General features: G+C 41.8%; 1 protein-coding gene across 3 annotated transcripts in view; it reads left to right on the plus strand.

Moving 5' to 3' along the window:
- The first annotated feature begins 7507 nt into the window (after nucleotides 1-7507).
- Nucleotides 7508-26845, plus strand: part of CHRDL1 (chordin like 1) — a 38103-nt gene continuing 18765 nt past the window's right edge. For all 3 annotated transcript variants that reach the window (XM_005484479.4, XM_026791928.2, XM_014265368.3), the window contains exons 1-4: nucleotides 7508-7649; nucleotides 10442-10587; nucleotides 12293-12405; nucleotides 16310-16403. In XM_005484479.4, the coding sequence (XP_005484536.1) occupies nucleotides 10482-10587; nucleotides 12293-12405; nucleotides 16310-16403 (313 nt within the window). In that variant the 5' untranslated portion in view covers nucleotides 7508-7649; nucleotides 10442-10481. The remainder of the gene's footprint in view (nucleotides 7650-10441; nucleotides 10588-12292; nucleotides 12406-16309; nucleotides 16404-26845) is intronic.

A 26845-nucleotide genomic window follows, 5' to 3' on the forward strand; every position in this document is an offset into this window, starting at 1 on the left:
CCTGGAGAAGCAGCACAGCCTGTGAGAACCCTTCCCTCCACTCCAGGATTATTCAGTGCCATATTTAAAAGATTCTCCCCATCTCTTAGAAGTGAAGGGGGGAGGATCTGCCTGATTGTATCTCTGACCCTGGCAACTCTTCACAAGCAGAGACAGCTGAGTCACTAATATTTAGAAAAATAACATAATTGACTGTATTCAGGCCTGTGGAGGACCCCTGCTGGGTATTCACAGTTAAGCACCAGCAACTCGGTCACTCCTGGCAGCCTTTGTGAAGGGTTGCCAGGGCTGTAGATTCAATTAGATGACCTCCGACAAACTGATTTCCACTGCAAATATCTTTAAAAAAATACATTAAATCCCCAGTAAATACAGTGAAATTGGAGGAGACAGCCCTTCCTAACTCATTGAATGTCCCAAATCACCCCAGAGCCCCAGCTAGAGGCTTGCTGGGATGTTCTGCATGCCCAGGCTCTATTATCACTGCTGCCTAATGTGATTTAGTCCTGTCTATGGATTGCACTCTTTAAATCTGAGAATGTGACAGTGTCGCGGTTGGATGCAGATTAGGATACAAAATGATGTTGAAAAGGTAAAATATTTTCGTGTATCTTTCTTTTCCTTGTCACTGGGCAGGGGTGACAATTCTATTTTCACTAGTTTTTATCTTTAAACAGCTTTTTTTCCAGTACTAACCATTGAATTATTTTGATGTAAGGAGAACTAAGATGAATCAGATCCAGTGTTTTGTACTACCCATTACAATATGCTGCAGTGATACATTACACTGAGCTGTAATATTTTTTTTTTCTCAGTTATCTATACTAAAGGTGATTCATGTGCCACTAAGGCATCTTGGAATGAGATTTTTTTTATTTTGCCTTATGCATAGACTTTTATGATAAGCCTTACAATAAAACAAACAATGTGGACACTATTTGTTAATACTATCATAATAAAATCAGCTAACACCTAAATTACACTTTCTAGTTGCTTCTCATAATGTCTGCCTCCTCAGAATCCAGGATTTCATTTCAGTCAACATACTCTGCCCTACTAAATTGCTTCTCAGCCCAACTATTAGTTTCCTTCTTTTCTATCCTAAATAATTCTGAAAAACTATCAAACCCTCATCTTTCTTGCACACATGCATATTTGAAGAAATAGAAGGGAACAGAGCAGTACTGGATTCTCAATATGTCCCTCCAAAGAGGAGCTTAACAAAAAAATGTTTTAAAATAATATATCCTATTGTTAGGGTTACAGTGAGATATTCTGTAAAAAAAATATGTAACAGGATAACACCTACTATGAAATGATTATCCAGAGAGCCAACCATTTTATCACATGGCATTATAATTATTCTTTCTACATGATGCAAAATAATAAAGTAAGGGTATTTACAGAGAAGAAACTTTTCTTTACATATAATGTAAATTGGTATATGGAACAGAGAACTCATGGAGTGTCATGATTTTTTTTCTCAATGTTCCCTGCTGAGCAGTGCCACAATTAATCAAGCTTTCTAGGTTTTAGTTAATTGCTGGACTCCAATAAATTGGTTTGTACTGGCACTGGTCCAGGTCTGATAATTTCACAGCCTTGCAAACTGCAGCATGTTCACACAAGAACCTTGAAAGCAGGGAGCTGGGATAGAAAAGAATAAAAGAAACTCTTGTTCTGTGACGTTCCATTAATACTTTAAAAGCCAGCCTACTAGCAACAGTGTCTTCGCTGTTTGTTTTTTTCCATGTATTTTATACTGACGTTTTTAAGGATGAAATGAAGTCCCCCCTTTCCTCACTTTAAACTTTATTTTGTAGTTGGTTATTCTCAAAAAGCCATTTCTAATTTCACCATTATCCTCTTGGATAGTTCCACTGTTCCCATCCTCTGTTGAGGAGCCCTTGTGACTTTTTGACACAGCTCAGCTATTTTTTCTGTCTCTCTGCAATTTTGCTCATGTGAAAGGATCACCATCTTCTGATGAAGGAAAGTTAAGGCTGACTTTATGAACTAGACAAGAGAAAGGAGTGGTGTTCCCCTCTGGCCTCACTCAGTGCTGGTGAGTGCCCTCGTGGTCGGTGGGACACTGAGGCAGAGCCCAGCCTGGATTTCCCTAAGCCTGCAGTCAGAATCAGGCAGGCTGGCATCACAGCTTAGTGCAAGCCAGCATGTTAGGGAACATGTTAGGGAAAGACAGCTCCACAGCCATTAGTTCATTTTACAACTGAGCTCAGCTACACCAAGGACTTTGTGTCCTCAGCTCTCACTGGTAGCAATGGGATTTTCAAGTCCTCAGCCCCTGGCAGGCTCTGGCTCCATGCTGGCACATATTACACTTTGCTCTCCCTACAGAAGAGATCAATCATTTGGCAACTTCAGTTTTACTAATGGGTTTCAAAAGCACTCTCACACCAGCAAATGTCTAAGCAAAAGAATTACATAATAGCCAAGGTGTTCAGTAACTTTGTTATTGTCTTTGGTTTACCAAGGTGAGATTAGCAGCACTAATCACAGTTTATGAAAGCATATTTGAATTGCAATTGGAGCCTCATTCAGCCTGCCTTGACTCCTTCCTGTCATGCATTGGGAGACAGGACTGACTGGGTTTATCTGGTGGATGCCAGCTGCAAGGAAATGCCTCAGCAAGTGGATCTTTATCATGGTATGATTAATCCCTAAGATTTGTTGTAGCATTTTTTCTGAATAGCAGGACTAAGAGCAAATCACTGGGATTCTTTTAAACTCCTGAAAATTTTTACCAAGTGTGATTCTAGTCAACAATTGCAACAGCAAGAAAGAACTTATGTTGTTTTTATGTGAACTGTGTCACCTTCTGCTGTTTTCAAGAATGTGTGGTAGTGAAAAGACAATGAAGGTGAAGCTGATCCCAGAACTCAGAACTAATCACTATAATCACTTATACAGATTCTCTGATGTTGCTGTTCAATTGCTGAAAATAGCCTGATTTATGGATTTACACTTTGCTGGAAGCACTAATTGTGCTTCCTGCCCACAAAACACTGCCCATACAGGAATTGTAGATGAAAGTTTGAACTGAAGATTTGAACTTGCTATTCATGCATCTCATGAATGTACCAAAGAAATCTATATTCCTACAAATTGTCCTGAAGTTTTTTGACATGACAGATATGAGAGAGAATTACAGCATCATAATTACAGCTGCACACACACTGTGGTGGTAATAGGTATCTTATAAATATCTGGGATAGATTAGATTAGATTAGATTAGATTAGATTAGATTAGATTAGATTAGATTAGATTAGATTAGAAACATTTGCAGATGAACACTTTGAGGAAATGATGAGCACATGCAAAATTCAGGAGGGCCTCACCTCTGAGTACATATATTTATTCTACACATTGGGATTCTCAACACCCCACCTAACAAAGTGTCATTTACTCTAGGATGGAATGAAACACCCTGTGGTTGCCTTCTCCTGCATTTTCATTTCTGCTGGCAGGTTTTGTGAGTCTCTTCTCACTTGTGTATTTGGAAGTTAAATTTAAAGAGATATGTTTTATTTGTATTTTTTGACAGAACAATGAAAAACTTTCAGCTACTCTTCAGTCTCATCTGAATATATCCACAGCAAGGTAATGAGGAATTGGGCTGCAGTTTGACATTTTATGTAATGCCTGAATTGAAATCTCAGGCTCACTACATCCATCTGTCTCACTGGCAAATAAATTAATTTCTAGTGCTAGAGGACTGACAGCACACTGTGGATGAAGTCCATGCTACAGAAAAAACAGGAGGGTGGAGAATGCTCATGACCATCCTATGCCATAATCACAAAATCATGCACATCTGAAGCCCTTTTTGTTGAACAGTATCTGTGAAGCCTGCTTGGTGAACATCCAGATTGTATTCCCAGTATGATAACTGGGGGGGCTGATCCAAACCACAAAAAGTAATTTAGAGATTTTTATAAAACCCTGGGAATAATTTTTAGCGTCTTAAGATACATTTTCCAAAGGACTTCACTGAATTTATGGGAATGCAAATATCAATGGGTGCTCATCATTACACTAAGAATTTCCTGTCATACATTTTTAGAGTGAAAATTTGACCACAGATAAACAGAAGAAAAAAAAAATAGGGATATTGTGTCATGTGTCTAATATCTCTCAGAGCTCCACGTCTGTTGCAATTAAGAAAACTCCACATGGTGTGTAAACATGTTAGCATTGGCATGAATCTTTTAGCCTGTTTTTTTTTCCCCTCACAAGAACTGAGAAATAATAGCAGGATACCTTTATGCTGCTCAGTCACTGTGAGGCACAGCACAGGGACATGGACTTCTACTGGCTGTGTCACACTATTTATCTGCTTAATTTCCATTATCTTTAATGAGAATTGCATGGATAAATCTCTGTGCTGATAAAAACTTAGGGCATCCTTCAATCTTGATTGCTCACTAGCAGGAGCAATTCTTTCCTGCCTGGACACCAGAATGCAGAGCATATTCAAGCAGTGAGTTCTGCTTGGCAGCATGAAGGGCAACCACAGTGGATGTGATGCTTCTCCAGAGCTCTCTGTGTCACACATGTGCAGCAGCCCTGAACTCCACAAGCTGCAGTGCGAGCCCACTGCTGAGCACGAGCACAGAGCAAGGGCCTTGCTAAATTGTGAGCGCTGTGTCAGCCCTGCCATGGGGCTGTGTTAGATGTGAGACAAGGCAAAGCATAACAGGCTGTGGTGACACACAAGGAGTAGTGGTTCTGCTTGTCCTTCGTGGTGAGACCTGGCCAGAGCTGGGAGAAAAGGAACAGCCTGGGCATAGGCGAAGCACTGCCAGGATCCAGGGGCACTGGCAACCTTGTCATCTCAGAAGGGTCACTCACCAAGAGGCCACCTGTGAACATTCTGTTCATGCACAATGTCCAGCATGTGCCACATTCTCCTGTGGCCTTACAACCACAACCCCTGCTGCAGCACTGTGCCATGGGAAGATGAAGGACAAGAAACAGATGCAGCCACTGTATGTGACCAAGAGAGATGTCAGGCTGCATCTTCAGTCAAAAGTCCTCAGGGGCGTCCCAGCAACTGATGAACAGCTTGAGCAGCAGGACCAGGACTGGGAGTCAGACCAGAGCAGCCTGCCCTTGGAAGTCTGGGTTCCCACCAAGTTGCCAGTTCAGTGAGTCCCAAAGCCTCACTTGAGACAAAGGTTCTTTCAGCCAGTTCTCTACAACCTAAATCTGCCAGAATGGATAAAGAGCTCCAGTTCAAATATCTTTATGTTCAGCAAATGTCTTGCACCTGAATTAGTATCTCCAGAGACCATCAGACAGCAGCATTTTCTGAAACAGTCTTAAAAAATGCAGTAGAAAGTGCTGGCATCTATAGCAACTTTCCCAAAGCACTCTTCAGGCCAAATAAGGAATTTATTTTCAAAGAAACCCTCTGCAAAAGAATTCAGGTCACACAGTCTATAGAAAATATTTTGCTTTTCATTACTACTACACTGACTAGGCATAAAGAGTACTGCAACAATTACTGTTGTCTTTGCACACACTGGACTTTGTATCAGCACAGAGAAGAAAATACATGGAGAAAAAATACATAGAGAACACTGACAGAGTTGGGTGGATTGTTCTGGAGGATGTCTCTGCAGTAAAACTGAGTTCTACCCAGGCCCAAAGCTGCATTTACTAAAGTCATGTAGCTGCTATCAACCCAAACTATTAAACCTGTCTACAAAGACCTGTGGATTCCTACTCACCAAGATTTGAAATAGGGTCAGTTCAGTCACACATCTGAGTGTCTGTGTTATTCAGAGGCAATTTATCTCACAGGCTGAGCCTGTATGGTCTAACCCACCACAACACCTAAAGGAAAAACACTCCTACAGCCCCACAATTTGGAAGCACACACATGTGCTTAACTCTGCTTCATGAGCATGGATATCCCTGTGTGGGACTGGAGCTTGCACACAGGAGGTTCTCTGCTTTCATGCGCAAGTTACAATCAATACTTCTGATTCAGAGTTACCATTTCTTTCTCTGTTTGCCTATCCCTGTTTCATACAGTGGCTGTCCCTAACTATCGCTCTGCAGCCATAGGGAACATCACATTGGGAACTAAGAGCTTTAAGCAGTGGTTTTTCGTCAGGAACATGGGTTACTGCCTTTGCACAGCAAGACAGAGTGGCAGTGACACAGAAGTAGGCATGGAGCAGTGTTTTCAAAATGCTTAGCTCCAGAACTTTTTTTTTTCATTATTTAATATTAGAAGTAATAGAGTTGCATTTGACTGACACACAGCCTTGGCTGCTCTTAAAGTCACACTACAAAAGCCTTAGCAAGTCATCTATTCTTTCCTCACGCTAGTATAAGGTTTTACCATATACTGCACCTTCAGTGTTTTGTCCAGCTAAGGTACAAAGGAAGAAACAAAAGTTCTGCTCAATTTTCAGCCTTCTGAAAATATCTACTAAGCCTGAGAGGTGTACGACCTCCCAGCAGTGCTTCCCAAACACCCTGGTCCCAAACTAGGGGAAATAGGTTGTAATTTGTTTCTCCACATGATGTCTTTTCATACCTCACCCTTTTTCTCAGATCATTTGTCAAGAGTTCACTGATCTCTTCTTATTAGTTACAGGGGCTACAAGAAGACAGAAAAAGAATGTTTGACCAAGCATATAATGAGTCATGGGTTTAATTTAGTTCCACCAGAATCTCAATGTGACCTTAAAACCTTCTCTCAATGTGACCTTGAAACCTTCTAACACAATAAATCAGACCAGAGGGTATCAGCAGAAGGTGTCTGGCAGATCCCAGTGGATGCTAACTCCGTGGGGTCTGCTTCGAGGGGCACCCCGACTAGGAGAAGTCCATTAAAGAGCCGTCTCGGTGTGGAGCCCGCTCTCCACGAAAGCCACCCGTGGGGCTCTGCTCCCGCGGAGGAAAAGCGGCCACGGTAACCCAACCCGAGCTCGTCGGAAGGCACCGGAGCATGGCCCAACCGGGAGCGGGTCCCGCGGGCGGGAGGGCAGCCCAATGGGCGGGCGGGCTCCGAGCCCCGCGTCCGGTGTCGCCCCTGCCCGCGGCCCCCCGTGGCGGAGCGGCTCCACCCCGGCCGTGTCAGTCACGCCGCTGTGCCGGGCCGGGTGGCGGGCGCGGGGCGCGGGCGAGGAGGGGGCCGGGGCGGAGGCGGACCTGCTCACCCCGCCTCCCGCCGCCGCTCGCTGCCGCCGGGGCTGCGGGGCAGGACCCGCCGCCGAGCATCCTCCGGCCGCGGGGTCTCGCTGCGCTCCTCGCCGGGGCGGCAGGCGGTGGCAGGTGCCCCAGCCCGGGACCTTGCGGAGCGCCCACCCCGCGGCGGCCGCAGCTCGGGCGTAGCGGATCCCTCCCTCTCCGCTCCCGTCCATCACTCGGGGGTCGAGGGCTGGCGGCAGCGGCGGGACCCCCTCCGTCCCCTGCTTGTCCCCCCCCACTACCCAATCGAAGGGGACACCTAAAAGCCGCGGGAGAAGATTATGGCAACGTGAGCGAGCAGCGGAGCCGCCTGGCCGGACCCCCCGTAGCCGCGGAGCGCGGAGCCGCGCGGTCGCCCCAGCCCGAGCGCTGTTCGCGGCGGTGTCGGAGCGGAGCGGAGCGGCCTCCAGCCCTGCCCCAGGTTTGTGAGCTTTGCTGTCCGAACGAGGCCCCGGGAAGGCGCGGTCCCGCGGCCGGAGCTACTGCCGAGGCCGCGGCACGGACAGCCCAGCGCGGGGACTCGACGCCTCCCGGGCGTTCCGTCTCTCCCGTTCTGCCGGTCCGTGTCCCGCCGCCCCCTCGGGGCAGCGCCGGCACCTGGCCCGGCCCCGGGCAGGGGTAGCCCCGAGCCGAGCTCCCCTCCCGGCCCCGGGCGGGGCGGCGGGCGCTCCCCGGGCCGGCGACCAAGGGGCGGCTGCTCTGTCAGAGCAGCGAGAGCGGAGCCCGCGGAGAGCCCCCGCCTGCGGCCACCTCCCGACGGCAGCGGGCGGACGCGCCGCGGGGTTAAAGGCTCGGCAAGAGCGGAGGGACAGGGTTCAGGGTTCGCGCTGCGGCTGATGGAGGGAGCGCGGCCGTCGGGGCTGAGCTGTCCCCGCCGCTGCATCACCGCAGCCCCGGCCAGCTGCCCTCGGCACTGCCATTTTTGGATTTTGCGGGGTTTTTTCTCTAATCGTAAAACGTGGCGAGGCCGGATACCGCCTCTTGTAGTTAACAAGCCGGGCTCTTTGGAGGGAGAGGCGTTAAACAGAGCCCCTTCTGCTTTATTTCACTAAGTAATTAAAGTCATCCACACTAAGTAAGGTGTGGATGACTTTAATTGTTTCTACAATGCAGAAAATACACCAATAATTAACAGGTTAATACTAACTGAGATTATTTAAATCCAGGAATATTTTTAGGACATTGCCCTTTGGGGAAATAAAGGGAGTGTCCTAATAGTGAAAAGTATGTGTTTATATTTGGAGTAACAACAATGCAGAAATTAAAGAGAATTAAGAAAGACATCAAAAGTCTCCATCCCATTTCTGTTATTAACTCCTCCATCTCACATTACTGTGCAGCATTTCTAAAAACAAGCAGTCCAAGTTTTGTAATGTACTTCCCTTTTCAAGACCTGACATTTAAAATGGGTCGATTTCTGAGCCTTTCTATTCCAACTAACTAACTAACCTAGCTAACAGATAAGGTGCTGTATGAAGGATAATTGTGCACCATTTATAATTATTGTTTGCTTAAGCAATCCCTAAGAAAGCTGAAATATTTAAACATTCACATTTCTGCTAGTCCCAGTGATGTGCTACTGTTGTTCTGAATGCATGCATGATGTCCTGGGACTAAATTATGAGGTTTTAATGTTAAACAGGTTTTTAAAAGCTTGTTTGGCTTCAAAAATGTCCTGTGTGATTTGAATATTGGAAAGAGAAAAATTACTTAAACTCTTCTTCTGAAATTGAAACATTATTCTCAACTTGCAAAATAAATGGAAAGTTATGTTTTGTTACTGAATAGGGACTTGCTTTAAAGAAGGGGTTTCTTTAAACATTTTCAGAGGCAATTTGCATTGTTTTGATTGAGCTTACTGAGTACAGAGTAGTGGCACAGGTTTAGTTAGTTAAGGAAGATGTCCATTGTGGTTGTGGTTTGGAAATACAGAGAATTTTTGAACAATGAAGGTAATGAAGCCGCTGATAAACTCAGATCACACACCCTTTGTTACAGTATCCTAGGTCTCAACAGTCTTAACAGGAAGATCTTCATTTTAATGGCTTCTTAACTTACTGCTTAATTTCTTTTAAGTTATCCACCGCTTTACTTATGCCTATATAAATTATTATTTTTGCCTTGATTATTTGTAAGTTTGAACATATTTATATACAGTTCTGTTATGTACATGAAATCTGAAGAGGCCATATTAGTTTACAAAACAGACAGCTCATTTTTCCAATAGGGACTCTTTTTCGGGTTTTTAAGCTTCTGTAAAACTAATAGTGAATCCATATCAAGGCTTTTAAAATCATACCCAAATCTTTCCAACATTGTAAGTTATGGACAAGTGCACTCTGGGAAGATAACACTTTTGCAATGAATGTTTATAAGCATTGGAGCAGCAAAATAGTAGAGTCTTAAGTTGGCTGTATTAAAAAAAAATCTGCTTTAGTTAATTAGTTAATTATTTCCATAAAATAATTCACTTGTTAAACCCCAGAAAAAGATAAACAGAATGCAGCAAGTACAATACCAGCTCTGCACCACACAGAGAAGAATAAATTAAGCTTTGCCTCACATGCAGGATTTTAACATTAAAGATCCACAGGAATGGAGATGCCAAGTCATTCCCCCACTCTGCTCTCAGCTATCAAGGCAGCAGAAGGGTTAACTCTAGAAAAATTAATTCTACACAGTACCAGAACAATAGTGGTGGGGAGAGGGGCGAAGGGGAGAGCTGAATAGTGCTGGAAGCCTATTAGATGTGGTCAGGAGAACTCCCACTGCTGCAGCAGGGCCAGTGGCTCACCCTGAACAGGGATTTCCACACGACCTGTACTCCAGGGACAACAAGGCTGACTTTAGGATGAAGCAAACATGTTGCAATTGACACCAAAGGTATCTCTAAAAGTGATGCTCTACAAGAACATAGCCCAAACTAGTTTCCTGGGAAAGAGAACTTTTGGGAATTTAGATTGCTTCCTTGCCAGATTGCTTTGAAATAAAATAAGGACATTTTTAGAAGGAATATCCAGTTTTCAGCTTTCATGAATAGGAATGTGGCCCTTTTTCCAAAAATTAAATTACCTGAAGGCAAAGCTGTTTCCATGAAAGGAAGATGCATGATACAGATATATTTTTTTTTGTTGTGGCAGTTTAAGAATTCTGTGTGCTGGATTAAATAATTGAGTATCTTACAAGACTATAATTAATATTTTTTCCCAACAGTTCAACATTCTCTTCTTGGAGGCTCTTTCTTTTCCTGTTGATGATAAAGATGGAAAGGAAGTGGATATTGGAGAATTTTCATTTTATCTTTTTTGGTGTGCTCTGTCTCCTTTTCATAGATGGAGGTAAACTAGAACAAGTAAAACGTAAGTAGACTTCAAACAAAGCTGTCACATTCACCTAAATTGAACATTTTCCTTCTATTTTCAGATGTGGTTCAGAAAAGAATGTCCTAAACCTTCTAACATATTCCCTCCTTCTAATCCTGTATTTAGTGGAATCAGGCCACAGCCACACTTGGGGTACATTTTCCTGAAGCTGTACAGGTTATAGTGCATCATAAAGAACATAACACATCAGTTGGAGAATCTGTTTTATTTCAAATATCCTCAGTCAAGAGTGTGCTTAATTCTATTTAGTAACCTCTGTAAACATATGACAGATTATCTGGATCTGTCCCATGTGTAAGACTATTGTGCTGAAGTTTTCAGCTAGTGTAAAGCTTGTCCAAGACTGTTCTGTTGTGTTGTAAAAACAACCTCATATGAACTGGATTAGATTCTCAACATCCTTTGAGAAAATTAAGAGTCTCTCTCTTAAAAAACTGTCAAAAACTTGATGAGAAGAATTGAAAAGAATACAAACAAAATAAAGGGAGCATTTCTGTAAAGCCTGTCATCTGTGGGAGATGTTAACATATTTCAGAAATCATGGCAAGCAGGAATAGCTACCCAAATAAACCTAGGAGTTATTGACAGCATTGTTAGTAGGTCTCTGGCATGCTCTCCCTACCTGCACAGGTTGGGTTTTGGCCTCCTTCTTGACAAAAGACACTATTTGCCCTTAAAAATTTTTAGCCTCAGTATTAGCAGGTTCTGCTTCCAAGGAAGATGGGAGACAACAAAAGAGAACGAGTTTCAGAAAGGCCCTCTGCCCCACTGAACTCACTCACAGAAAAACCATGTGCAGGAACCTTGTTCAAAGAAGGAACAGTGAGAAATTGCCAAACTCCAGCTGTCTGCTTTTTCACATCCTGTGTTCCATTTGTTATGCTCCTGTGTGAAGGGAAAACAGATCAGAGCTTCTACTAACAGTCCCTAGCTCTGGCTACTTTCTTCTAGCCCAGTGAATGTGAAGGCTGTCCCTGGCTTGGATTAGCACATGGAAGATGGGTATTTTTTTAAGATATCCTGAAGTATCATCGATACTGTGGGTAATGAATTAAACTGTACTTGGATATCATTAAGATAACAGAAAGGAATTCCCACATGGAAGCACATGAGAAACACCCTTTTATTGTAGAGATCCGAGGTTTCAGTGTGAAACCCTAGTGTGACAGGAAGGGATAGGACAATAATGTCTGACCTGTATGTGGGTTTCTGCAAGTCTGTAACTGCAAGATCAGAAGTGCTTAGTGAACAAAAGATTTAAAATATTTTGAAAGCTGATGCATAAATTATTTCAGCATCTCTCTGTGGTACAACCTGGGATTTTCCTCAGTTGGACCAATTGCTTTGGTTTTGCAGTGAAGAGATTTTGTTTCCTATAAGCCTGTTTGAGTGATCAGGCACTTAAATTTTCTTACCTAAACAAGTGAAAGGATAAACTCACCTGTACAAAAGCCATTTAATCATCATTTCAGGAGTTGCAATTTTGGAAAAAAAATGGGAGACCATGCCATTTATTTTGGTTTGGAAGTTAAGAAAAAACAGCATGTGGAATTAAGGGTCTTTCTGTTCTGTAATTCTTCAGGAAAAGAAGTTTACAGAAAACTGCACATCTAAATATACTTCATAAAAATGGAATGGAAATTTTCATTCATAGCTATTTCAATTCTTTACTGTTTTACAGATTCAGATACATACTGTGTGTTTCAAGATAAGAAATACCATGTAGGAGAAAGATGGCATCCTTATCTAGAACCGTATGGCCTTGTTTACTGCGTTAATTGTCTTTGCTCAGAGGTAGGACTGCTGAATTATTGATCCTACAACTCCTGCTTGCTTCATTGACTAGAATCCTTTCTCATGCAGCTACCATTTGACAAAGGCCAAACCTATTTTCACTAGTGGGTCCTGGTCAGGCTGCAGGAAATAGAGGCAGGTGATCCTAGTGAAAGGAAAATATTAACAGAGAAGGCCAATACTGGCAAAAAATCCTTGCATAGCATAGACAAAACAACTCCTTAATTAGCCAGAAGCTTTGTGGATGCTGGGCATTACATCTCAAATGATCAGGCCCCACTACCTAAATATAACCCTTGCAGTTCCACCAATGTGGATGATTATGCTGAACCTGAATTTGGTACTTTGATCTGTGTACACTGCCAACATCTTCCAGTCAAAGCATCTGCTGCCCTAAAGTGCTGAAGGAACAGGCTTAGATATCACTGTTAGTAAAAGTCAGTCAAAGAGGAATGAGATGATGAAACATGAGAAAAGGTTGTGGGGAGCAGAGAGAATTGGATAGAACATGAAAGGGCTCCCATCAGTTGATGGCTGATGCAAAAACACAGCAGTCAGAGATCCCCACAGTATGTCAGATACAGCTGGGAGGAGGCACAGAAATGAGGGCAGTTTATGTCCCTTAGAGTACTTTAAAATAAACAGTAAGGGATCTTAATCACTAACACATGAGACACTCCAGATGCTGAGTTCTGTCTGCTATATTTAATGAAGAATAAAGTATTCCTCGCTCTTTTCCCTCCCTGCAAGTGTAAAATATTGGGCCCCTGTGCAGCATTTGCTCTGAGGGAATCTGCTACTACAATTCAGTACAGAGATGCACAAACAGTAGTCCCACAAGTTTAGCTGCAGAATGCAGCTGTGAGAGAAAAAACAATGTAGTAGGAAGGAAAGTGTTTGTTTAGAGCAAAAAGGAGTTTCCACTCAACTTTTGCTGATGTATATGCCAAGTTGAAAACTCCCTCAGAGTTTGTGTGGAGTGAAACACTCATTAAATCACTGGAAGAATGTGTCATGGGTGGGGAAAAAATTAACTGGAAATCCTTGAGATCTGGATACAAATAAATGCTCAATGGTTTTTAGAGAGATGTTGGACAGTTAGGAGGGATGGGAAAGTGCCTGGTCAGCTCCTCTAGACAACAACATTGCTGGGACCCAGACACACCCACACACTATGAGCCACCAAAAAACAGAGTCTGTTTTATTTTTTAACTTGGGTGTGGAAGACAAAGTGATAGTTCAGGGCAGCAGATTAGTAAAGAAGGAAACTGCTTATGGTACCTTCCAGTACATGCAGCTCAGAAGTGGACTGGACTTTACTCCCTTGTTTGCCATATTTTACCTTAGGTGTGCCATGAGCGTGCAAAATGCAACCTGGGATAATTTCAGCACTGGGGATGCGGAGGGATCTCTTGGATGTGGCTCTTGTTGTCTAGAAGGAAGATGATTGCAAATAACAACTGTAGCATCCAACCACTCATTTGAGTTTTGTCCTGGCCAAAATCATGCCCTCAGAGAGAGACAGAGAGAGATCTACCATGAAAGCTCCTGAAGCTTCATCAGTTTCATGAAGTTTCCTTCAGGAAACCCTCAACAATTTATAATTTTAGCAAAATAAAGGCATTAGAAGACATATCATGACATAGCACAAGCACAGACCATAAACCTGACATATGACAGTGTAAAAGATGAAAGTAAAGTGTGCCACAGACAGCAAGTCACAGAGATCTAAGTCAGATATGATTCCCTGGCAGGATCTGTACAGAGTCCGATGCAGCAACTGATCCCCTTACACTGCAGAGAAAAGCAAAAAAATCCCCAGGGGTCTTTATATCCAGTGCATCAAAATGTGTTTGCTGGCCACAGACACCGTGATCCACGTGATGTCTGCACAAAACAAGTCACATCAGCCAGGCAGCAGACAGAGATCTCTGCTCTGTCTCTAAACAGTCTGTCTGTCCATCCCCCCAGCACACACACTTCTGATGTTTAAGAAAAAGGCAAGGCAAATTAACTAAACAGAGGCCAAGTTATACAGCCTGGCACTAAAAAAAAAAAAAGCTTTCCTGTTTTTGTGTGTGTATAGTATTGTATTTTTACAAGTTATAATTTACATACTTAAGCCAGAATAAAACTAAACATAATTCAGTGTTCTCACCCTGTTCCCCCTTCCTTTTACAACCCCTCCTCCCCTCCAGTTCATACTGGAGCCTGTTGACTGTTACTGTCAAGTAAAATAGAGCACTCACAATTTGTCAGATCATTATTTTACTCCCTAAAATACAGTTTTTTAAAGCAGTTTTTTGCCGTGTTCACAGTCATATCTGCAGATCTCAGGCTGAATGACTGCTCTCCACCCTCAGCACTGCTAGCCCAGCTTTGGGAGAGAGATCATCAACAGTGTCTGGTACCTGATGCAGAAATGTGACCTTGGCCCTGGCTTAGAGACACTGACCAGCACTTGGGTCGTGCTCTGGTGCTGGGGCTGCTCTCCCAGCTACCACTGGGAGTGCAGGTGTAAGATCAGTCTCACTAAGCACAAGATCAGGTAAAGTGGCTCTGTCCTGAGGCACACAGTGGAGTCTGGCTGGCAGTGTGGAGCAGCAAGGTTGGCCTGCAGAATTTTACCACAGCTGACCATGCACAGCAAGTAAACATTCACCTCAGGAGATTCCACAGGACTTAAAATGAAAAAGAGTGAGGTCACAGAACAGGACAAGCCAGCAACATGGAGACAGGTCAGCAGGCAGTGCCAGCCTCTCTTCCACAGCTGTGCTTCACAGGCTCCCACGTCTGCTGGGCAAGCAGCTGTGCAGACCAGGGATAGTCCCTGTTCTGTCAAGATCCTACAGTCTAAAATTTGCTCCTCTCCTACAAAATCAGTATATTTCATTCCAGTTCTTATTGGAAACAGATGGTGATAATCATGTTTAGTGTCTCTTTCCAAAGCAGATGCACAACTGTAGTTTGTGGCTAGCAATGATCTAACAGTAGGATTCCAGCCTGTGGTCTGCAGATATTTGTCAATGAATTATTTTGAAAGGGATGAATAGAAAAGCCTATACATCTGCTGTCTAGGGAACTCTGCACATCCACTGAAAACATTTCAGTGCTCCAGAAGGCATATGAAAATAAAGTAGGTTTAGTTCTGACACCACCTTAAACTACAGTCATAACTTAGTATCAATGTTCATGCTGAAAGATCTTTCTTGTTATAAATATGAGCAACTCAGAGGTAAATTAAGAGGATGAATTATAGATGGGAAATGGGAATTTGAAATGGATAGTCTTTTCTGGTTACAGACACTGGAGAATGAAAATTCCCTGTGTTTTAATTATAAATCAAACTTAGATGTGGTCAAATAGAATATTATGTTAATGACATGAATAATGAACCCTATTCCCTAGACTTAACTCATGTTTCTTAGAAAAATGGCTACTTACCATCTGGGTTTTTTTGTCTACTGGGAAAGCAATAAAAGGAAAACAAAAGACTCTCCACAGTTTTCAGGAACAATTACAGATGCTATTGTCTCTTGTGGTCTTGAACTAACCCTCAGTAGGGGATATCTCAGAGATCTACCATTTATCCATGTCTTAGTTTTGGAAATGCAACTCCTAAGCATAATCTGCTCAAAAGAAAAAGAGAAACAGAAAGAAAAAGAGAAATGGAGATAATTGCTGTCCATTTTTAGATACTTCCTCCGATTTTCAGGTTTTTAAGGATTTCTGACCTCCAGCATAAATTCAAAGGCAGTGGAAGTATCTGGGCATATCTCAGTGTGAGTGAAACCAGAATGTTGTAAAAAGGCTTTTAAAAAAGTTTGGATGTAGAATAGAGAACACAGAAATTTGTAAGACAGTGCATTTCATTAAAATACTATGTACTATGTTCCATCTGCAGAATGGAAATGTTTTGTGCAGCAGAATAAGATGCCCAAGTCTACACTGTGCTTCCCCTGTGCATGTACCACAGCTGTGCTGCCCACGATGCCCAGGTAATTCATATTAGTGATAAATAGTCCTTTCTGAAAGCTATTTAATATGCTGAGTAACAACAAAATTAAATATTTGTGCTGGAAAACCTCTGTGAAGTAAACATCCTCCTGTCTCCATTCAGGTCATGAGAGGCTTGTCCTACAGTAAGTTACAGTATTTCCCATGGTGATTTTTATTTAGGAAATCAGAAGTATAGATTTTTGAAGGGATCAGGTAAGCTACCAAGTCTAATCCCTTACAATCCAGGCAGAAAGCAGCAGTCCTTTCAATGACTGTCCATTCCAGACTCCTTATCTCTAAACTCTATCACAATAAAACACCATCTCACAATTCCTAGGTTTCTGGTTTTGGTGCTTTTCATAAGAGCAGACCAAAATATGTGGTTATTTGCAATGGCTGTCTGTTAACAAGCAAGTCAAAATTGCTTTGGCAAGTGTGCATTTGTATAGTGTCACTGTACAACCAGTCTGGCAACGTTTACCTTTTACATCTCAGGTCCAGGCATAGCTTCATAATTAGTAGAGACTGTTGTAAATCATAGAAGCAGTGCTGTGGAAGTTTATGACTATATAAATCCAATTGGATACTGTATAGTAAATTCTCCAGACTGTACATTTATTATATGCTCATTATTAAGAGCCACTGTATGAAAGAGACTAAGCAGGATCTTTCACAAGCCTGTTCCAGCATTCCCGACATGGCCTAATGGCTGGGAGATTGACCGGGGCTTTTCCCTAAATGCCTGTCTTAGTGGCACCCCACATTTCCAATTATAAAAGAGTATTCATGCAGCATCATAGAAAGGGGTTTTATTTGGCTTTCTCCAGAGTTTAATTGTCTGAGGAAAGCAGCTGTTCCCTGAGCACAGCCTGTCAGCAGGAGGCAGTAAGTGCACAAAGCCAGAGGGATGTGAGTGCACAAGAAGGTTCCTGTTCAGGTGGGATTGATGTGTTCACTGCACTTACTGGATAATAAATGGTATCCACACATCAGTTTTGGGTTGGATTCATCTGCCCTGACAATTGTTTACTCTCTCTATCAGATATGTGTATCAATATTTTGATCTAGGTATCCAGAATCCTTTTTTGAACCAGTGACAAGGAAGAACCATTTTGAGCTTATAACTCATCTGATGCTGTGATGCTGTTTTTGTGTCTTAGGATGAGATTGAGCCCATTCAGCTTTAAATACAACTCTTTGGAGTTGGAATGTCCAGTGGAATTTTCTTAAAACATCCATTGGAGTTTTCTCTATAGTGGTTTACTATGTAGGAAAGAAAATTTCTAAGGCAAAATCCTTTCTTTGGCAAACTAGAACTTAGTAAAATAGTAAGGTGCTGGGAACACAGATCCCTCTTTTGTTTCCAGATCAAAAGAAGGACTGGTGTGCTGGTGTGCCCAAAATCTGGTCAGTTTTTCCAGCTAATCTAAGCTTCAGTTGGGAAGACAATAATCTAAATACCCTTTACAGCTGTTGGAAACATGAGGGTGATTCATCCTGTCACCCAGAATGAGAAGACTTTTTTCCCTGGAGACACCTGTCACTCTCCACTGATTATTGAGGGAACACAGGAAAACTGGATGCTTACTTTTTGACAGTTTAAGTTAAATCACAAAAGTCCTACTCAATAATTGGCATTTTCAATCAGGAACCTTTTCTATTATTTTTTAATATCTCTGTATTGTATTTACTATAGAAACATAAATGCTTCCAGATTGATTGGTTTTGCTTGGCAATGAAATGTTTTGGCTTTTTTCTGTTCATGAGCTTGTAAATGTCATGATACCTATGAAGATTTTAAAACATTCCACAATGATCTAGTAAGGAAAAGTAAGGCCCCATGTAAACTCTCATATCCATTTTATCAAGTTTAGTTCTTCCTATTCATAGTCTTCAGCTGGAATTTTGTACTCCATGTTTAAACTGATAAGTATGGAAAATTATTAGAATGACCCTTTTTTGAATTGTGATCTATTATCTTCTGTTAGCTGTTCATAAAATCTATTTTTAATCAATCTGCTACAAATGATGGGCCATTACATTGCTAGCTGTGCATTATCTCATTAAAAATGTGAGTCCCACTATGGTCTGTTTTTCCCCTGATTTAATCTGTAACAATATTAGGTAAAAGAGAATCAGGAGTCTCCTGTGATTTCAGGGGTTATTTACATTCTGCTTTCTGCAGTGATTATGTGTACAATATTTGGTGCTCTATCTTCAGTGGTAATTGTTCATGCCTGATCTGAATAGGTATCTCAAGCATTCTTGCAGATCTTGTGCCAACTTTCCATTCCTATGTGTCCAGCATACAATGTCTTTTGTGCAACATCCCATGATATGCAGGAAATTCACTTCTCTGGTTTTCCTGGTTATTTTTTAATGAAATGTGTGAGAACTCTGGCCATTGGCCATCCATGTGAGTTTCTCTCATAAATGCTCATTATATTCTGTCACATATGGTTCCCCTCCATTCCTCAAGCTGCATTACAGAAATGAGTAATGCTAGTCAGAGGGACCTGGGGCTCTTCTCTTGCCTCTCTGCAGGCCTTGTAGAGTGTAACTGCACAAATCACTGTCTCCTTATTTAATGAAGCAGAGGTAATGCCAGGAGGCAGCATCTTGCATTGGACATTGAACTTCTTAGCTACCTAAGTGAAGGAGCTGTTGAAAGGATTCCTTTGAGAAAAGCTGGCACTGCTCTCTCCCTGGAATTTATGTCTTCTGCATCCATAGTGACACTGGTCTCACTGACACAAAGAGATGCAGTGTTTGTATCCTGTCTCCCTGGCACCAGACATCATGAGTCTTAAGTAGTTTTCAGAAGGATCTTCTGCTTCCTTCAGTGGTTCACCAGCTTCTACCACAGATTCCCTGCTAACCTTTCTTTTTTAAAATGTATTCTTTCTAGCATTGGAATCCACACCTTGTTTCCTATACAGATCTAGGTATTCCTTCCTTTTGCAGCTCTGAAAAGTATTTTACCATCTGAACTGTATTCTTCTTATCAGCACACATATGTAACCAAAAACCTAGGGTCACAGGAATTGAGGCTCTTTTTACACAATAGTGACACTCAAAGGACATCACATGCTTCTGAGCTTGATCTCCTTCCTTCCACCTCAGGATGCTCCAGACATCATCAGAGAGGGGATCTGTAGTCAGGGAGAGAATTCACCATCATTCTCAGATCTGGATCAGCTCATGACCTAGAGTGGACTTCAGAGCTTCTGCCTCCTGCCATGAAAATAAAACTTCATGTCCAAGTTCTTTGAGCATTTAGCTGTGGCTGTCTTTTATGGCACTTCTATGGACAGTGCCTTCAAAGCTGGAACATTTATTGTGGATTGTATAATTTCTACATTCAACAATTATAAATCAAAGTATTTAGAGTCTAGCTGAAGATCAAATATGTAAACCTAAGAAAAGCTTACATCAGAAGCAAAAATTCACAATTGCAGGATTCAGAAAAGGTTTCTACATTCCACTTGCTGGTTTGATTTCTCAGCAGATAAGGCTGCATGCTGATGTATGAATCAGCCCATCTGGCTCCAGTGTTTTCTAAGCTTGCTGCCCTGACTAAACACACTGCCTTCCAAGAACATTCATATTGCTAACATGTTAAAGTTTAAGCCCCTTTGGTACTATGGTTTTTCTTTATCAAATTCAAATAATTTTTCTGATGTACTTTTGTTCTTCTTTAGATACAGAAACGCCAAGTGTCACCTATATACACAGCAGGTCTAAAGATGTACCAGATGAGGTATCTCACAACAGTGGGCTGAGAACATCACCTAAAAATGAGTGAGGCTCTGTCTGCATGGTAGACAGCAGCATGGCCCAGTAATACCTGAATCTTTGAATTAGCTATTTTAGATCCTGGGACAGTGCAGAACTCACTGCAAAACTTGCTGAAGAAGCAGGAAAAATGTGCCTGCCATGAGCTCAGTGCTACCTTCAGCAGTGCCTGAGCTGGTCCAGGTGACAGCCTGCACTCTGCAGTGGAGACAAAGACTCAGCATTGCAAGGTGCAGGGCATGTACAGCTCCTGGCGACCTGACAGACATTTTGTAAGTCAATACAGAATATCTGTGTAGTGCAGCACATCTTGCACTGAATTAAACCAAAATCTTCAACCCTTTCTGTTGGAATGCTCTGGTGGAGTGATTTTTCCATTGCAGAATGCACACACATTAAACCATTTGGTGAAGAAGCTTTGGGTTCTCCCCACCTCACACACAGAGCTCTCAGGCTCTCAGTTCTAGCCTTCTTACCCTTCCATTCATGAACATTTTTGGGATGGAGGAAGGGATCCTGTACCCAGCTCTTCCATCCTCTATGCAACTCTGCTTGCTACCACCTACCCTTCTCATAGCAGCGAGTTCTAACAGTGGGTAGTTGTCAGATAGTTTAAATTAACTTTTATTTGGAAGTAAATTTGTTTTAGAAATATAATGCTATGGGCATTCCAGGGAGATGTCTTTTTCTTATTGATATGTACTTAGATAATTTTATTTGGTTTGTGATTTGCCTTTGTCACTACCTTCCTCAAGGAATGTTTGCTGTCACAGCCAGATTGAGGTTATTGCTCATTTCCATTCTGCTTTTTTGACCATAACTTTTTTTAAAAAATCTATCTTTATATCAGCATCCAAAATGTATGTGAAAAAATACGTATCTTCCCACATGGATGACAGAACTTCAATTCTTTGGACTGACATGATAGGATAGGATAAGCTGCTCAGAATTTTTCCAAGATAACTTCCAAGACCTTCAAAGAGACTTCAGAGAGGATTCAGAATGCACCAAAGCTTCATTTAATTTGTTTCCTCAGTGGTAGAGAGATTGGTGGATTCATATAATATTTTAACTTGAGAGCAGGAATTAAACTAGAGCAACCTAGAAAGTGTTTTATGAGCCCTTCAGAGTTTCTGGGCAATTGATAGGCAATTTTTTATGCAACTATAAAAGAAAACACAGGAAATTAATCTGCAGAAAATATATTAAAATGATGTGAAGAGCTTGACTATAGCCCCAGAAAGCTAAAACACAAGCAACAGCCTTTTGAATGTTTAAACTGAAACTACATCTTTGCCTTGAATCTGGATGGAAGTTCATAGTGTCTAGAAAAGGTGCTACTAGCTCCTTCAAGCAATGAATTTCATACACTTTCTACAGTCTGACCATATTAAAGAGTAGCTGTGGTGATTAACTCCAAATTACCCTGGAGTTTTTAGAGCTTAACCTGGTCCTTAAAGTTATTTTAATGTAAAGCACTTTGTGGCTTAATATCGTTGACACCTGCACCTCCAAGAGGCACATATGGATTTTATTTAGAGCTGGTGTTTGCAGTTTTTGGATAGTGAACAACTTTTCCATCCACATTTATTGTCTGCCTCCACCACTACTTAAAAGACATCATCATTGCACAGCTTTGGCTGTTTTTTAAAGGAACCTGAACGCATCACTTTAATTTGTAATATTACAAATTTACAAAACAGATTTGTAATAATTTGGATTGTGATGCATGACTGAGAGAAAAGGCTAAATGCACATGGACTGAGGCTTGATCCACTTTCCACTGTAGTCAATAGACAGATTTCTATTAACTTTGTTTTTGGACTCAGTCTTCTCTGAGAACAGATGCAGTTTCTGATGATGATATGGTCCTTCTCTCTAGAAATCCTAAGGAATATGGTAGAAATATGAGACAGAAGATGAAAGGGGAAACTGCCTTTTTGCTGTGCCACACAGAGTAGGTGTTTGGGCCAGGTTCCAAATCTATTTAGTTCAATGGACTTCAGATCAGACCTTGAGGTGACACATTCGTGTAGAGTGGAAACAAAAGCAGAGGGAAGAAATTAGGCAAAAGAATTTTTAGTAGGAAAGAAATCCATTTGGTCTCATAGGCTGTGCTACAATTCCCCAAGCACCTCCAGCCACAAAGATTGTTTAAAATAATCCTAGCTGACCCCTAGAAGCTAACCCTGCACTGAAACAGTGTAACAGGTTTTCTCTGCCTGAGGTTCCTGTGTCTTCATGAGATGATCAATCACGACTTAGTTCTGGTGATGAAGTAGCTCTAGAATATTTGTGTTTTACCTACTTGATGTGACAGTGGTAAAAACTTCTTTACCACTGTAAAAACGTCTCCTTTCAGCAGCTGGTGGTTTTGACCTTGAAACAGTCAATTTGCAGCAGCAGTTTATTCCCCCATGTGTTGCTGCTCTCTGGGCTCAGTTTAGATATCCAGCCCTGAAGCTGCACTAGAGGCAAGCTGGAGTACAGAACTGAGTTAAAGGTGCTGACAGGTTTCCTGCCTTTCCAAGGCAAAGGGATGCAAGAAGCTTTTACAGATACTGAGGAAAGTTTGGTAGATTGGAAAATTTCTGGGAAAAATGGAGCACATTTTATCCCAGGTCACCATGAAACTTGTGTTCCCCAATGTCCCTCACTGCCTGTAAGGCAGAGATTCCCTATGTACTCTATGTTCTTTAGCACCTCTGCATTTGGCCCCTCTCACCAAGTAGCCCCAGCACAGCACCTCATACCCAAATGGCCAAAATATGGTCATGGAACATTTCCTGCACTGAAGGTCATTTGGGGGATGTGAACCACAGTGGCAGAATGAGGAAATCCATGTTCCCAGTTATCTGCTTCTTTGCACTGGCCTTTCTGGTACAAATGGGTCAGCAGACAAACATTAACTGGATCTCTGAGTACAAAGCAAACCTACTGTTCTTACTGTACCTTACTTTCACTGGAACTGCAGGAAAATAGGCAAGCGCTCTGTGTTATATAAAGTACTACTATTTCTGCATGAAATGCACTGCATAAACACAGAAGAATATAATTTATGTGATCTTTTTTCCATATACACAGAAGGATCTTTTTTTAAAGAACATTTTAAAAATACAGTTTGGTTTGCACACATAGCATCAAGGTTAGTTCAATCAACAGAGTTTTTCCAGATTTATTCAACACAACTATGATGAAAATCTCACTGTCATTCTCCTAGCAAGCTGCATAATCTCTGCAGGATGCTTCCCTCACCTCTTTTAAGTCTTAGGCTGCTCTGTTTTGAATTTGTAAGGATCAGATTATAAACACATATTTATTCCTCCATTCCAAATATGTCTCATACTGAATAGCTGTTCCTTATATACAATAACCATATTCTGTTGTCTTGTGTGGAGGAGAGGGAACAGCCTAACATACAGGATTTTTGCCTGGAGGCAGGCTTCTTTATCTTTCACTTGGAATGTTACTAGCACTTAGATTTCTCCAGGACTGGAAGAGCTTTGGCTGAAGAAGGACTCATTACCACTTTTTCAGAGCTCTGATTCCTTAGGTGGAAGAAGGCTAATTCAGACATTGTTAATCTGAGCAGCTCAACAACTGTTCACATCTTTGCATGCTTATCTAGCTGTCAAAGTGGCTGTTCCAGCAACCAGAAGAGGCACACAGCATTTTAAAAGCTGGGGAGAGGAGTTTAGCCCTGATCCCCTCACAAAGAGAATTTTGAAGTCCTTCGATCTACTCTGTGTTTTCCTCTTGTACGTCAGGATGGCAGAGGATCCAAGCATGTTTCAACTGTCTGTGCAGTCAAAAGTAACTAGAAAAGTAAATTCAGAGTCATAGAATGGTTTGGGTTAGAAGGAACCTTAAAGGTCTTCCAACCCCTGGCATGGGCAGGAACACCTTCCACTAGACCAGGCTGCACAAAGATCTGTCCAGCCTGACCTTGAACAGTCCCAGGGATGGGGCAGCCACAGCTCCTCTGGGCAACCTGTGCCAGGGCTTTATCACCCCCACAGGAATTAATTTCTTCCTAATACCTAATCTAAACCAACTGTCCTTCAGTTTGAATCCATTTGCCATTCAGATTCTGCACATGAATAAGTTATCTCATTACTGTTATTCCAGACTGCTCCTGTATTTTGGGGCCTCCTAGAATTAATGTTTTGCAGTGGAGCATGAAGCCTATTTTGTGAGCCTTTAATGCTGCTATGAAAACCACTAAGACACTTAGTACACAAAAATCATCCCTATATCTTTCTATGTGTACATTACCCTATAGAACAGTTTTTTTCCTAGGGAAGAGCCCTGGACTCCATGAAAGAGGAAAATTAACTATATTTTTTTAACAGAGACCTAGGGGTATGTGCAACTCCTACCTGAGCCAAGAGTTTTCCAAAAGCACGTGTCAGGTAATGAAAGTACTGCCCACTTGTGTTGGGCAGTGTGTGTGCCTGAGCTGATTCAGGTTTCACAGAATTTTCAATATGCAAAATAGGAAGAAGTACTTTGATACTCAAGTCTGTTTCTCTCTGGCTTTAGAAATGCTTGTGGTCTGCACATTTCCAAGGATTGTGTTTTATTTCATAATTGCTCTTTATGTGTGGCTTCCAAATGGGTAACCTACAATTCTTAGGCAAATTTTAAGTTCCAAGGAAAGTAATGCAGCCTTGCATGATGCTGTTACAACTTGAGGGGTACAGAAAGCAGCATGTGAGATCACTGGTCAGCTGGTGTCCAAGGACAGTTTCCTGCACCAGGATACAGCCCAGAGAGCTCTAGAGTCCCTGTTGAAACTAAACTGACACTTCCAATTGTGTATGTTAAGTAGCAGAACTCCCTGGGAATACTAGGAAATGTGCAGAAGAGATGTCAGTGCAAACAGTTGTCCCAGAGTTACAGCAGAATCCAATTGCTTCTCTACTGAATATGGTTCCAAAACAATCCTCAGTCTCTTGGTCTGTACATGCTTATGCTCTGTGTTGATTCAGAAAACATGTTTCATAAAATCCTCTCTGTATTCAAATTCATAATCTATCATCTGTCTGCTTTAAAAAAACCCCAACAGACTATCTGCAAAACAGTTCCCAGTATGGTAAGTTTCTTAAGGCATTAGACCTTGTGATTAATTTCATATTGTTTAGCACTAGATTGTTTTTATAAGGGTGGTTAATAAAATAGACAAACTGTAAAACCCAAGCCAGGCTGGGCACTCAGCCTTTCTGCTGGACACTAAAAGCATATCTTTTTCATTAAATGACACTAGGTGATTCTGAATGTTGCAGTTTAAAAATAGTTTCTAAGTCAGCAAGCCAAGAGTCTGTAGGATTTTTAAAAAATGTTCTTTGCCAGATGTTCTGATACTAAAATAAGCAATAGTGAGAGTGTTAAGTACTAACACAAACGGACAGAATATAAGAGAAAGCACCTAACAGAATGCAATAAAACCCCACAGAGCCTTGCTGAGGTGCTGAGCAGGGTCCCAGCAGACCCTGCTGAGGGTTAGGAGTGGCATGAGCTTTGCCTGTGCCTTCATTGGCCAATGAGTGCAGTCTCCATTTCAGGAGGACACTCACTTCAATCTGCAGGTCAGTACAGCCAAGCACAGTGACTGTCACAAAGCCAAGATGTCTCCTTGTCCCCAATGGCCAGGAGTGCCCAAAAGCAGCTGATTTTTTTGTCTTTCAGATGTCACATCATAAACACTTTACTGATTACCATGCCATGACTGTACTGATTCTAAGGTGCTTTTCCCAGTTTGTTAGGGAGTGTCCTAAATCGTTCATTAGTAATTTTACCTGTAACTCTTGTCTTTATCCAGAAGGATCCAAGTTCAGCACTTAATTGATTGTAGTAAGGCCTGGATCTTAAAGCCATTCCTCAAATAAGTCATCTCCAATTTCCCAAAAGGTTAGATTGCTCATAGCTGGTTACTGCTTTTTACTCTGCACATAAATACTTTTGCAGAAATTACCAATGTTTTAAACATCAGGAACTGCCCATGGAATTTGCCTAAGTTATTCAAGGGATTAGTAGCAAATAACTGATGCTCTTCTGCTTTATATCCAAGTAAGGGTAAAGCATCTCAGGACCAAGTTTTTATAACAATCCAGGAAGGAACAGAATTCTAAACATAAAAAGCTGAAAGATGGTGTTTCCAAAACTGACTGTGAGCCATGTGATACACAATCTGTTTTTCCCAGAAGACTGGAAAGTTGGGTATGTGTACATTTTTTACTCTTCCCTCAAACCTTGGCCCTTGGACACCTCAAGTACGGGCAGAGCATCAGGAACCCAGACAGGCTTCCATGAAAAAATATGTGATTGGAGCAGATTCCATTGAACCAGAAAATTTCCATAACATTTCTGTGGTTTATGAAATTCATATCTAACACTGTTTTGTCAGACTATCAGGAAAGCACTGGTGCTGCAGTTCACACTGAGGTAGCATCACTACATGGCAAAATTTTTGCCATAGTGTTTCTTTGCATGCTCTGTCAAATGAACCACAGTTCATGAAATCTGTGAACTATACCTGTATGCACTTCTAGTTCATAGTTGACTTTCACATCAAGCTTTACATCAGGTCTGAGCTGATACAAATCCTGTTTGTACTGATCAACAGTCAGCATTCAAGCACATATGT

The sequence above is a fragment of the Zonotrichia albicollis genome, chromosome 14 (assembly GCF_047830755.1).
Source record: "Zonotrichia albicollis isolate bZonAlb1 chromosome 14, bZonAlb1.hap1, whole genome shotgun sequence".
Classification (NCBI taxonomy): domain Eukaryota; kingdom Metazoa; phylum Chordata; class Aves; order Passeriformes; family Passerellidae; genus Zonotrichia; species Zonotrichia albicollis.